The following is a 14,954-nucleotide window of genomic DNA, read 5'->3' on the forward strand; positions in this document are numbered from 1 at the left end:
AGTGCTGATCCACAAAGTTTTGCAAAAAGCCAGGAGGGAAAGGGCCCGGATGATCCTGATAGTCCCAACGTGGGATCGCCAACAATGGTTCCCCCTACTCCTGCGCATGTCAGACCGTCCACCGATGCCTCTTCCGGTGGCGCCGGATCTGCTTACGCAAGCCCAGGGGTCCGTAGTGCATCCGCACCCCCACAGCCTGCGACTGCAAGCGTGGTTAATCCATGGCTCAGCTCCCTAGAGAGCACATGCACAGTGGCAGTACAACATGTCCTAGAAAGTAGCAGGAGGACTTCCACTAGGAAGACCTACAAACAAAAATGGACTCGCTTCACGGCTTGGTGTTCTACCAAACAGCTGGCCCCCCTTTCGGTGCCTATACCTACAATTCTAGAGTATTTACTGGACCTCAAGAGAGGAGGAGACTCGCTATCCTCGTTAAAGGTCCACCTTGCCGCCATCTCGGCGTTCAGACATGAGGAGGAAGGGCACACAGTGTTCGCCCACCCTATGGTTACCAGGTTCCTCAAAGGGTTGGTAAACCTCTACCCCCCTCGGAAACTGATTCCACCTTCGTGGAACTTGGACCTAGTGCTTACCACACTGATGGGACCACCGTTCGAGCCCTTGGCCACGGTTCCCCTCTGCCTCCTTACAATTAAGACGACCTTTCTTCTCGCAATTACGTCAGCTCGTAGGGTGAGTGAGCTCGCGGCAGTCATGGCAATGCCACCCTGCACTATTTTTTCCAAGGAGGCGGTAACCATACGGCTGCATCCAGCCTTTGTCCCCAAAGTTTCTTCCGAGTTTCACATCAACGAACCTATTGTTCTACCCTCGTTTTATCCAAAACCTCATAACTCCAACGAAGAGGCGCGCCTACACCTCCTGGACGTGAGGAGGGCGCTAGCCTTCTACGTAGACAGGACCAAGTCCTTCCGGAAAACGGATAGACTCCTAGTCTCCCTCGCTCCCAAATCGAAAGGAGAGGGTCTCTCCTCGCAGAGAATCTCAAAGCACATTGTATCCTGCATAAAAATGTGCTACGAGCTCAGAAAGACTCCTTTATCGGCCACTCCCAGGGCTCATTCCACCAGGGCGGTGGCGGCATCAACAGCCTTTTTCAAGGGCGTTGCGTTAAAAGACATTTGCAGAGCGGCGACCTGGTCGTCCTACGACACCTTCGCCAAACATTACGCCCTTCACAGGGTATTCCAAGAGGATACCCGTCTCTCTGCAGCGGTCCTCTCGGGGACAAGCTGCACATAATCCGATTACCCACCTCCTATCTTGGGTTACTGCTGGGTAGTCACCTATTGTGGAGCACCCACGGGGACACTCGAAGAAGAAAGAGAAGTTACTCACCTTAGTAACGGTGGTTCTTCGAGATGTGTCCCCGTGGGTGCTCTACTACCCGCCCATCCTCCCCGCTTCGGATCTCTGTTAGTGTTTTGCAGGGGCACCCGAGGCGGTTGGTCGAGGAACTGGCGGGGACCGGATCGCGCACGTGGCCAGGAGCGCGCAAGGGAGCGGCGCGCACCGGCGCATGCGCGGTCCGGCAGAAACTGCTTGGAAGATCCGATCTGCAGCGCTGGGCAAGCCCGTCACCTATTGTGGAGCACCCACGGGGACACATCTCGAAGAACCACCGTTACTACGGTGAGTAACTTCTCTTTCTGTTTGCCAGAAGCTGGGAATGAGCATTACGTAATGGATCACTTAATGATAATTTGTTCTGTTCATGACCTCTTGAGCACCTGTCACCGGCCACTGCTGGCAGACAGGGCACTGGACCTTTGGTCTGATCCACTATGGCCATTCTTATGTTTGGTTTTAAATTGAACATAATTTTTTTTAGAGTTGACAGAACATGATAAAATATTTTCTTGCATTTTCCCCCGGTCCATTATGTGCATTTAAAACCTAATTACAAACTCTTCTTTTACATGCATTTTATTTACTTGAAAGTACATCATGCTTTCTTTAGAGTTCACTTTGCAGATCCTCTAAAACAGCCAGATTAAGTGTCAGCCATGCAGCAGAAGTAATGGCTTGGTATGCTGGAACACCAAACATATTGTCTCAAAGATGACTTCAACCCCATCCTGCATCACCTGGGCAGATGTGTGATCCTAAGCAGAGCCTCCTTAATTTCAATAAGTCCATTCACATTGTTCTCTTTTTTTATGGAACTGGGGCCAGAGATGTTGTTCCTTATACCTGCATGCCGTGTGTGGGTAGTAAATCCACTTGGTAACAAAGAACCTAAAATTTTTCATCTGGGAAGAGAAACTTCTATTAAACTAGCTTTTAAACAGAAGCTTGTGTCCATTTCAAAGTGATGTGTGACTGGTCTCAAAGCAATTAAATCACCTTTTAGACTAATCCCACCACACAGTCAAGCTACTGGAATGTCAAAGAGAGTCAAAGTAGTAAAATGCTGTAGTATTTAAACAGATTATTTTAATCTGTTGAGTTCTGCTCCTTTTATGCCAAATCTCAGCACAGAGTGAATTTCAGTGGCTGAGAGAGAGAGTTTCTGAGAGCAAAACTGGCAAACCCTAACTATAGAAATATGAATGCTGTTGCTATAGTATTGCAAATTTTGACAGACTCCTGCTGGTAATTAGATCAACATGGATAGTGATGTAATGTATTTTATGTAGAGTACTGAAAAAATACGGGATCCCTTGCTGCACAAGAAAACCATTATATAAATTGGCCAAATTTTAGTACAATGGAACTAAAGTGGACTTTTTAACCCACCCACCCCTTGGTAAGAAAACAAAGAGGAACTTGTACATGTATGTAGGAATACAGAGTCCTCCAAAAATACAGAGGTGAGGCAATACAATTAGAGCATTGCACATGGGTCATGAAAAAAGGGTGAGAAATAGGATTGACCTTTCTCTTACGTCATTTTACAGTCATAGCTTCAGATTAAACATCAGGTCATGCTGCTACATTTAGAAGCTCCAAAAACTCTGTCCCTATCACAGATTCCATCATCCTAAATTGATTTTTTGTACAAGTCAGTTGATAGAAATGTATTTTATCTAATACTTAAAGAGCAGGGGATGGGGAGGCTGCACTTCAGAGTCCACCACTAGCTAGAATGACATGGTTCTTACTGCTCCAGCTTTGGCTGTGTGTGTGTGGTAGGAAATGTTAGAGACTAACAACTTGAAGAACTTATTTTTTTTTAAATGTTCTCTCAAATGTGTAGCCCATAAAAAGATCTCCCAGGTGACCAGACAAATCTGTGGTAGATTCTGTTTGTGAGGAAGATCTATGGTCACTGATTCCCAGAGGCAGCAACAAGTAAGGAAGGCTTCTGTCTAGGTACTGTGGAAAGGCAGTGCTGGATGTTTTCCTCAGAAGTGCCTTTTCTGTGTAGTGGCGGCTGTTTGAGCTGTTTGTTGATGAGTATCAGTGTCCCTAATGAGCAATCGGAGCAGTGTCTGGCCATCTTCCAGTTACATCATTTTTAAAAGCATTTGCCGAGGGCCTGAAGCCTGCCCTATTGTTCTGCTGTAACCGCAGTCCATCTCTCTCTCGGCATTGTGTTTAATTGGTGTATTTGCCTATTTGTGAGGTTAGTATGTTATAACTAGGAGAAATTCCATGTGCATTACAGCTGAAGCCCAAGAAGGAGGGAGGAGAACTTTGGCAGTACCAGCAGCCACCTTGCCCCTTCCCAGGGGAGCATATCATCATGAGGAAGGGTTGGGATGACAGCATGTGCTGCGCCCTCCAAGCAGCATTGCTAACTTTCTAATGATGCATAACTGAACACCCCCAGGCACTGAGGCTCTGGCCTTGCCCCACCCTCCACTCCTTCAGTCCCGCCACTGTCTCTCACTCGCCGACCTTTGCTGACTTTCACTGGGCTAAGGCAAGGGGTTGGAGTTTGTGGGGGGTGCAGGGTGCTGGCTCTGGGCAGGAGTTTGGGTGCCTGAGGGAGCTCTGGGTTGGTGCAGGGGGTTAGGGTGTGGGAGAGGGTCTGGGGTGCAGGGTCTGGGAGAGGACTCAGAGCTGAGATACAGGAACAGACTCTGGGAGGGAGTTAGGTTGCTGAAGGCAGCGCAGGGTTTGGGGTCCAGGTGGAGGTTTGGGTGTGGAAGGGTTTCCAGGCTGAGGCGCAGGGTTGGGTGGATAGGCTTGGGGATCTAGCTGGGTAGTGCTTACCTCAGGTGGCTCCCAGTCAGCAGTGCAGTAGGGCTAAGGCTGGTTTTCTACCTGTCCTGGGCCTGCGGTGCTCCTGAACATGGCCCACAGGTCTCTTTTCCAGTGGGAGCTGTGAAGCTGGCACTTGGTGGGGGACCAGGGACATGCTGGCTGATTCGAGGAGCTGCATGAACCAGGACATGTAGGGAGCCTACTTTAGCCCTGCTTCACTGCTGACTGGACTTTTAATGGTCTGGTGAGCAGTGCTGACCAGAGCCAACAGCATCGCTTTTTGACTGGTCATTTTGGTTGAAAATTGGATGCCTGGCAACCCTACCTCCAATCCTGGGGAACAGGGAATTCACTGGAAAAGAACTCCTAGATCTATAGACAACCTATCTGTGACTACTGCGCTGGGGCCTTTTGCGTCTGGAAGCACTGTTCCTTCAGGAGCCATGTGGCAATCTTCTCTTGTGTTTGCTTCACAGCAGGCAGCGAGCAGAATCTGAAGAAGTATAATATTTAGGAGAGATTTTCAAACCCCTCTCTTGACTGAGCAGGGAATGGTACTCATAGAGTCTAGTCTCCTAACCCTTTCTGTCTGAGCAGCGTTGGATACAGACCTAGCACAGGTGTCAATGTCTGCAGAAAGTGTCAGACTCTGGAGAACCAGGTCATGTTGGCCTTTGCAAACATTATAACCACCTGCTTGTGAACTGCACTTTTCCTCGCTTTCCCTTCCTTCTTGCTGTGGGCAGCATTCCACCTCAGATCCTGCCCGTTCATTTTTGCCCATTTATTCCCTTCGCTCACCCAGATCCACAGATGAAAGTAGACACTGAGCTCACATTGCATTTCTCTGCTGCACCCTACTTTCTGATGCTCCTAGAAATGATTGTTCCGGGGTTCGTTGGCAGAAGTCTGAGCACTTAAACTTCAGAAATCTTGTTTAAGGAAGACTTTTTAATATGATAATGTTAGCTTCTTATAGTGCTATCCTCTAGAGATCTTAAAGAAATATATATTTAAAATTATCCCCATTTTACAGAGTTTAAGACTGCTGCATACAGAAGTCCAGGTCACCCAGCAGCTTAGTGTTAGAGGGAGGAACAGAACTCAGTTTTTCAGAGTCTAATATCCTATGCACGTGACCAAGGTACTTTGGTGTAACCCAGTATTAAATCACTGACACTCTTTGAAAGGGTCGGGGGTTATATAGGACGCAAACCACTTAAGACTACTTAACTTCTCTGGGAGGAGGAGGTGCTGAATTGAGAAGAGGACACCGGGTTTTTAATAAGGAGCAAGGAAAGGTTCTGAATGTGTAGTGCTCCTGAAGGCAAGAGAAGCTGCCCAAAGTGTAGGGTTGCTTGGCACTTCAGTGGAGGAAGAGGCAGGATGTGAGGAGAGATGCAAGATGAGATACATCACATGCAGTGTACCTGGAGTGCTCCCAAGTTTCAGGACAAAATACATCTGTAGTTGGATATGTGGGAAAAACTACTGAAGTCTTCTATAAACAAAATACCAAAGGCGTCCTCCAGTGCTGCTGCAGGGGCATTACCTAAGAACATAATAATGGGCATATTGGGTCAGACCAAAGACCCATCTAGCCCAGTATCCTATCTGCTGACAGTGTCCCATGCCAGATGCATCAGAGGCAGTGTGCAGAGCAGGTGATCATGAAGTGACCCCACTCCTGTCATCCATTTCCAGCCTTTATAAAACAGAGGCTAGGGACACCATTCCTACCCATCCTGGCTAATAGACATTGATGGACCTAACCTCCATGAATTTACGTAGTTGATTTTTGAACCCTGTAAAAGTCCTGATCCTCACACCATCCTCTGGCAAGGAGTTCCACAGGCCTACTTATGCACTGAATAAAGAAAAACTTCCTTGTGTTAATTTTAAACCTGCTACCCATTAATTTCATTTGGTGATCTGTCTTTCTTATGTAATGAGGGTAAATAAATACCTTTTCCTTACTCATTATTTCCCTGTCTTTTTTAATCTCTCTGCACGTGGTACCCATTCCAAACCTCTAGTCATTTTTGTGACACTTTTCTGAACCTTTTCTTGTGTCCGTATATCTTTTTTAGAGATGTGGTGACCACATTTTCATTCATTTTTCCCACACCGAAGTGGCCTAAGCAGGAAGGCCACGAGTCACGATCGGCTCCAACTCTTGCATTGAAGTCACCCAGAATGTACAGTTGTTCGCGAGCAGGTATTTGCACTATGGCAGCGCTAAGCATGTCATAGAACTTGTCTTTTACTTCCGGTGTGGCATACAGGGTTGGGACGTAAGCACTGATCAGGTGGACAGGACCGGTGCAAATTTGAAGTATGACCTGAAGGAGTCTTTCTGATCCACCCTTGACTAATTCCACCATTTGTAGAAGGGTGTTTCTGATGGCAAAGCCAACACCATGCTCCCTGGGTTCTTCTCGGGCTTTACCCTGCCAGAAAAAGGTGTAGTCCTTTTCCTTTAGAGATCCCGAATCTGCAAGACGTGTCTCTTGCAGAGCAGCAATGTCAGCTTGGAGCCTCTTCAGTTCCTCATTGATGACAGTGGTCTTTTGGGTGTCGCTGATGTCCTGAAGATCTTCAGTCAGACCTGTCAGCATGGTCCGCACATTCCAGCAACCAAGCTTAAAACTTTGATGGTTTCCTTTTCTTGTTAATTTTCTTATTGGTTTGCCTGGTGCTCAGATTTCAGGTCACTTGTCAGGTTTGGGAACCTTAAGCCTCACGCACCCAGTGAGGCAGGTGAACTGTGGCGGGACAGTACCCTATTGGCTGGGGGCTGCCCAGCTTGAGGCAGGCGGTGACTGTCCAGTGAGATGCGACGATCTCTCCCACCATCGGAGGCAACCCCTGGTGCTCATTCTCTACGCCAATCAAGCAAGAGCTTATAACCGGTATCTGTTACCTCCCGTGTTGGCTCAACGCTGTTAGCGATGCTGGAGTACCTCTCCAGGTGCTAGCTTGGGTGATTATTGGTACCCTGGCTGCCCAGATGCCAGTGTTCCCCTCTCGGCTTTACTGATATAGTCCAAAGGAGAGGATAACCTCTACGTCTGGTACCAGCTTCAGTGTGGGATAAATGAATGAAAATGGTCAGCATCTTCTCGAACGTTGCACGTACCACAATCTGTGCATCACAAACACATTTTTCCAAACCAAGCCACAGCACAGTGTGTCGTGGAGACACCCATGCTCAAAACACTGGCATCAACTAGACGTGGTCATCGCTAGACATGATAACCTCAAAAACGTCCTTCTGACACGCAGCTATCATAGTGCTGACTGCGATACAGATCACTCGTTAGTTTGCTCCAAACTCAAGGTGATTCCCAAGAAGCTGCACCGCTGTAAACCAACTGGAAGGCCCCGCATCGATGCCAGAAAGACAGCTAACTCAGAGAGAGCTGAAAAGTTCAGAGCGACCCTCAAGGAGAATCTGCGCAGCAATCCTGGGTGTGCTGATGTGACATCCAGATGGCAGCATCTGAGGGATACAATGTACAACACGGCCTTGTCGGTGTTTGGAAGAAGAGCTAGAAACACAAATGACTGGTTCGAAGCTAACTCCGATGAGATGATTCCAGCCATCAAAAAAAAGCGCGCTGCGCTCCTGGAGTACAAACGTTCACCGAGCCAGAATACCCTGCAAGTGCTCAGAGCAGCCAGAAAAACAGTACAGCAGATGGCCAGGCGCTGTGCCAACAACTACTGGGTCAAGCTATGCGGCAGCATCCAGACCAGTGCTGACTTTGGTAACCTCAGGGGAATGTACGAGAGCATCAGGAAGGCATTAGGACCCACCCAGAACAAGATGGCACCTCTGAAATCCAAATCTGGTGATGTCATCACTGACAAAGCCAAATAGATGGAGCGCTGGGTCGAGCAGTACTCTGAGCTGTACTCATGCGAGAACATTGTGGTCGGCTCAGCCCTCGATGCCTTTGAACTCCTACCAGTAATGGACAAACTGGATCAGGAACCAACTGTGGATGAACTGAAGAAAGCCATTGACAACATTGCAGTAGGAAAGGCCCCGGGCCAGGATGGTATACCACCAGAGGTTATCAAGTGTGCCACCGACACTTTCCTGGAACCCCTACATGAGCTACTGTGCCTGTGCAGGAGAGAGGGAGAGGTTCCACAGGACATGCGCGATGCTAACATCATAACCTTGTATGAGAACAAAGGAGAAAGAAGCGACTGCAACAATTACTGTGGAATCTCCCTCCTAAGCATCACTGGTAAACTGTTCGCTTGCGTCATCCTCGGCAGACTCCAGAAGATTGCTGAGCGGGTGTATCCTGAATCACAGTGTGGATTCCGCGCAGACAGATCTACCGTGGACATGGTCTTCTCTCTGAGGCAGCTGCAGAAGAAATGCAGGGAGTAGAGGAAGCCACTCTATATTGCCTTCATCGACCTAACCAAGGCCTTCGACTTGGTCAGCAGGGATGGACTGTTCAAACTGCTCCACAAGATAGGTTGTCCACCATGGTTACTCAAGATGATCCAGTCTTTCCACGAAGACATGAGAGGAGCCGTCCAACGAGGCTGCGTCCTTGCTTCGACATTGTTTGGGATCTTCTTGTAGCAGTTCCTCTAATTCTTTTGGAAGTACAACAGAGATCAAGGGGAAGAGATGGAAGGAAAAAGCAGAATGGGGGAAAAGAAAAGGAGAGAGCGGTGGCAATGTAGTACACATCATGCCAGTCTCACTGCTAGACTAATATACTATAAAATACTACAAGGACAGGAGGAGTATCTGTTACAAATTTATGTAACATAATTCCTCTGACCTGATCATTTCCTGTTCATTCTTGTTCTTTTATGTATGTGATCAGCATTTGTTATCTGAATATACTAACATCTAAAATATATTAAATATGTCTGGAAGATGTTCATAGTATTATAGACCTATTTCAGCATGTCTCTATCAATTAGGTGCAAGGATTTGTGGTCTGTAATAAAAACAAAAGTGTACTAGTGATTCAGTGGTCTAAAATAGTTTATACTTCTCCTTACTGCAAAGAATTTTACACTTGAGCCAAGTGTAACATAAAGCTACATCCTGTGATTGGGGATGAGACTGCAGTGAAACTGACTTGCCAGATATATAAACAGCTGAAAGCATCTTGAATGACATTTGTTTATACCAAAAAATTGTCCTTTTTTCTAGCATAGCTGTTTAATAAAGACAGATGAGATTTCATTTGTATAGCACTTCCTGGAAACTTACTAAGATGAGACAACATTTAGTTTCTAAGATAGAATTTTTCAAATGTCAACTTATAATTCATGTACTTGCCGACAGATAACTTAATAACCCTGAATTAAAGCTCTCTAAATAGAAATACTTCTCACAGGGAGAAAATCCAGTTTAATAAAGTAACTTTCCTATAATCCTTCTGCAAAACAGCATCTAAGAAATTCCAGATACAGTCACATTTTCTCCATGCAGAACATGCTATTTTTATGTACCCGTGTGACTCTCAGAGCGTGTAGTCCTCCCTCCCCCACCAAGTTGCTGCACACACACAACATGTTACTCAACCCCATAGACTCCCACTGTTAATGTGACATTCTGACATATCTGGGTCTCTTTGGAACAAGGACACTGTTGGCCACTCGGGGAGATTCCTCAATATGGGAGATAGAACTTTCACAGGAGCAGGGTCTCGAGCTGCAGTGTCTAATATGCTGTCCCTTTGTCCCATGTGGCGAATGGAACAGAGCAGTGCGGTGAAGTGGCTTGTTAGAGCTGCACATGTGGAGCGCCCTCCACCTCTCCATGCACGCGCCCCACCACTTGGCGGGACAAGCACATGGTGGCAGCGGTGGAGATGGCTCCTCCTGCAAATCGCATGGGGTGGGACAGCTTGGGGTGGCAGAGTGGGCGGGGCTTGGGGCAGCATGGGGCTCGGTGCAGTTCAGGGCATCTCGCACGGTGGGGCTTGGCACAGCTTAGGGCACCTCATGAAGCTCAGGGTGGCTCAGGCGGCTTGGGGTGGTGGGGCTCGCAGTGGCTTCGGGAGGTGAGGTGGCTTGTGCGGCATGGCTTCAGCGCATCACCAGCAGTTTGTGTGTATGTGGGGGGGGTGCCTGGCTGGAGGGATGGGGGGTTGGGGTCCTGGCTGGGGGATGCCTGGCTGGGGAGTGGGAGAGTGGGGTGCCTGGCTGGGGGATGCAGGAGTAGGTGGCTGGCTAGGGGATGGGGGAGTGGGGTGCCTGGCTGGGGGGGGTGGGGGAGTAGGTGCCTGGTGGGGGGGAGGGAGCACCTGTTTGGGAGGGGGCTATGGCAGTTGCTAAATTTTGTTTTGGAGACCACTGCTCTAGAGTCTAGATTAATTAAATTCACTTCTGCAAGCAGGTTCTCCAGTGGAGGGCCGGGGGGAGACAAAAGCCCCAGAACCTGGCAATTCAAAAGGGCCTGGGGCTCCCAGCTGCCATTACTGCTACTGTGGCCTTCAAATTGCTGCCATAGCCCTGGGCTGTGCACTGTGGGCAGCTCTGTGGGCTTACTGAGGATGGCGTGGTGCAGCACTGAGTGCTGGCTGCCCTTCCCCCCCGCCCCCCGAGGCCCCACCCCTTCTGGAAGCACAGAACTGGACTCCCCCTGCACCTCACCCTGGGGCCCAGCAATTCTGTCAGCCCCCCCACCTGCAAGGAATGAGAGTGAGCAAAGAGTGAACTGCTTCCAACACCAAATACCAGACTCACAGTATAAATCTAGTTTGTGGGGGTGAGGGGGAGGGATCTGTCCCCCCCATTCTCCAGGTACCCTGGCACCCAGCTTACTTATTTGAGTTCCGTGGTGGGGGAGTGTATAGCTCTGTATGCTGCTGGCACCAGCCTCTGTGTGGAAGGATGCCAAACATCAGGAAGCCTATACATGATGTTGCTGTAAAACATGATCACTAGTGATACCGTCCTTCTGCTCCTCTGCTGGTGCATGCATGTCTCTCTGCTGCCCTTGCACACGACTGAAGGCATATAGAAAGCATGGCTAGCATGTGTAGAAAGGGGATGGGTCTGATGATACCTGCCTCAGGTTAGGTTGCTCATTGTCCAGTGGTGAATCCCTGATAGACATGATTCCTATGTTACACCCTGGCCATTTCAGCATGGTTTCTGAGCTGTTCTTCTCCCTTCAGGTAAGTTGCTTTCCTGGCCTAGCACAGCTGGCATGGAGAAAATGTCACATGAGAGCAGCCATGCTGGGTCAGACCAAAGGCCTGTCTAACCCAGTACCCTGTCTCGTGACAGAGGCCAATGCCAGCAGCCCCAGAGGGAATGGACAGAACAGGTAATCGCCAAGTGATCCATTCCCTGTTGCTCATTCACAGCCAGAGACACCAACCCTGCCCATACTGGCTAATAGCCATTAATGAATCATTCCCCTGTGAATTTATCTAGTTCTTTTTTAAACCCTCTTATATTCATGGCCTTCACAACATCCTCTGGCAAGGAGTTCCACAGGATGACAGGTTTACATTCCGGCACATCTGCTGCTGCTTAGTGTCCACCTATAGCTTAGTGTCCACCTATAGCATCCTCCTCCCCTCAACTGCTTGAATAGTAATCTTATTTCACTTTACCACTGCAGCACATGAGAAGACTCCACCCCAACCTCTTCTTTCATTTGAGCAGCCACATTCCCCAAACTAGCTCTCAGACCCCACCAGGCTGCTCTCTGTCCTCCACCATGTTGCCTGTCACTTCATCATCATCAATAACCGCGGGCTCAATGCCTGTTGGTGTCTGACGCCTCTCTTCCATCTTTCCCTGTCCAGTACGGAGTGGCTTAGTTTCTGTAGATTAGCTCCGCACCAATCTACTATATCATCTACCCATTCTCTGTGGGGTCTGCCTCTCCTATTCGAACAATCCCTGCCCATAAAAGTTACACAGAGGGTTTATTAAGTGTTGGACATCTGCTTGTGCAAAGCATGAATAAGTATACAGATTTTGCCTTACACGGTACAACATAGGGCTTTTGAGAGCCTCTTGAATTCTGAGAGATTGAGTGTCTCAATTTTAGTGAACCAGCATCCACAGAGATGTGCCACTCTCCTCCCTCCTCTTACCTGCATACCAGCAGATGAGGACAGAATCCCTTTTACTGCAGGGCTCTTGGGCTGTTTATACACGTCCAGTTTTTCGTAGTTAAGAAGGGGGCTGTTGTACAAAATTTTGCATTGTGTTACATGCATTTGGTTCTATTCCGTTGGCCTACTTCTGAGTGAAGGCTCTAGGCCCACAGAATATGTAGCTCTAAAAATCCAGCATTCAAGAACTAGATAATTAAATACCTCAGTCCCCACTTCTGTATTCCTGATAATCTCCATTTAGTTTAGTATATAAGAAGATTACATGGATTTGTGAAAAATAACACATCTGTAATCCTATCTTTTCTTATGAGTGTTGCCTTTGTGTTTTCTATTAGATTGAAGACTCCATTCTTAAGTACTTTGGGAATCATACAAGAAGAGCAGTTTTGTACGTTCCTCCTTCCCGTGGTAAAAAAGAACTTCAGCTTTATCAGCGCATCCTAGCACAACATGGTTATACAGTGAGAGTCCTTGAAGAGAGGAAAATGAATGTTGGCCTCGGACATGAGCATCACTACCAAGGTAAGAATGACAAGAAACAAATTGTTACTGAAGTTTTGTCAGCCATCTACAATTCATTTGAAATATCCAACATTGCATCTAATTTATAAACTTGAAAAATCACTTTGACAAGGGTTTTAAAGTCACAATTGGGCTTTGTCCAGTCATGCTGCTGCTATCAACTGCTTGCTTGTTAACCTCCCCCCAGCTAGTTTTGCTCCGTTCTTGATAGATTCTTATAACTCTCTGGTTGCTATAGTATCTGAGTGTCTTCCATTAAAGCATTAAGACTGTCATCTGTCATGTATGGTTCTTCCTCTTACCGGCTGCGCTGGAGAACTGTCCGTGCAGTACATAACTTTTCTCTTTTGGTAGGATTCTTTGTTTTCAAATGTGCAAGATGTTCATGTGTTTCTTTTAGAGATGGCAAGGTCAGAGAAAAGCACCTTGCAAGTGAGTGGTGGATTTTCTGATGGGTCTTAGTTCCTGTGGGAATTTGTTCCGTGGTTTGAGAGCGGCCACCACACACAGATGAGCTGTTCCCTTATGGTAGAAAGGTGTGCTGTGCCAGAGGGGTGGGCAGCCCCAGTCAACAGGTTGGACCCTTATGTGGTCTTTTATGTATGCAAGGCCTAGGTCATTCATGGCCTTGAAGATAAGGATCAAAATTTTGACTTTGAATCGGTATTCTGTCAGAAGCCACTGTAGAAACTGGAGAAAATTGTTAGAAAGAGACAGCTCAGCACTTTGCCTATGGAAGAAAATGACAGACCTGGTGTTGATGTTTCTTATTATAGAGAATTAATTATAATTATAATTATATTCATGTCATTCATACTCCCTGAAACTTCCTGTGGTGATCAGATGTCTCAGTGTTGTTTTCCTATATATTCTCAGTTGTGTTTGTTTAAAATTGGATAGCATAAAAATTATTCTGTATGTTGTAGGGCTGCTCAGAACTCCCTCTATTTAACACTGCAAATTACGACTATTTTTAAAAGTACGATAGGAAAGTGTTAAAAATTATTTTTGAAAGTAAGGTGTGTAGATTTGCATCAGAATATAAAGTGCTGTCCATGTCTCTCTTCAAAAGAAATATCTGGTTTCTCAGCTCTGTTGTCTCCCTCTTGCTACCTGCCATTAGTACATATCACTACAGTGACAACACATAGCACTTCTGCAGCCTACAATAATGCCAGATGAATTTAGCTACAAACAGTTGCGCAGTGCAGCCAACACCCTATTCTTTGACACATCCATGACATACTTTTTTTGGCTTCACTGTTCGAGGGAGCAGGGTTTTCTTCAAACTCAAAGTATCTCATTGTGCCAAATTGTGCTGTGGTGGCCACTAGTGGATTCAGGGTTAAAATTTTGCAGTAGAGGTTTGTAACCAGTAAACAGATTTCAGACTTTCTGTAGAGATTTATATTTTTACATCATGTGCCAGTAATCCCTGCACTGTTTTTTTTTCCAGAAATGGGAACAAAAATAGCAGAAGCTTTTCATACACTTTTCACTACCATCCAGCTGTACCTTCAACTTTCGGCATATGTTAGTTATATACTATAATAAATGAAACAAAGGGCAGTTTAATGTAAAAATCCTTCTAATTCCATTACATAGCATCATAGATTTTTTTAAACTGTTTCCAGGATTGAATACATTCCTAGTTTTAAGGTTATCTTTTTTACAAAAAGGAAAATAACCTGTCTTCGTTCCCAGCTGGTGATCTTTCCCTTCAGCTGGTGAAATTATAACAGGAATTATGTTTCTCTTGTTGGCAAATTATGTTTTCTAGTGTTCTGCGTGGAGTAGTACTGTATGCTGTATTCTGGAGGAGGCTATTTTGAATTATGTTATGTCATAACATTTTCTTAACAAGATTGCTATAATTTATAGAAATGTGTTCCTTGGAGGCACTATTAAAAAGATACAGATAGTAGTCTGAGAAATATATATCTCAAATATTGTGGAAAATCTGTAAAAAGAATCACTCCTTCTTGCTTGTTACAATTTAGTGCCTTGGTCTAGTGCTTTTTTGTATGTGCAGTTTCAGGCTTTGAAAGTCTGTCTTGTTCATGTAACTTTCAAAGTTCAGATTGCTTTCTTAAGGATTGGTTTATGCTGGCTGTGAGCCAAAGGGCCTAG

At 46.5% G+C, this 14,954-nt stretch overlaps 1 protein-coding gene across 1 annotated transcript in view; it reads left to right on the forward strand.

Annotated features, from left to right (window-relative positions):
- CPED1 (cadherin like and PC-esterase domain containing 1) overlaps positions 1 to 14,954 on the forward strand; it is a 227,849-nt gene that overhangs the window by 14,295 nt on the left and 198,600 nt on the right. Inside the window, exon 3 of the mRNA XM_075015052.1 lies at positions 12,638 to 12,824. Coding sequence (XP_074871153.1) covers positions 12,638 to 12,824 — 187 coding nt within the window. The remainder of the gene's footprint in view (positions 1 to 12,637; positions 12,825 to 14,954) is intronic.

Source organism: Carettochelys insculpta, chromosome 1, assembly GCF_033958435.1.
Source record: "Carettochelys insculpta isolate YL-2023 chromosome 1, ASM3395843v1, whole genome shotgun sequence".
Lineage (NCBI taxonomy): Eukaryota > Metazoa > Chordata > Testudines > Carettochelyidae > Carettochelys > Carettochelys insculpta.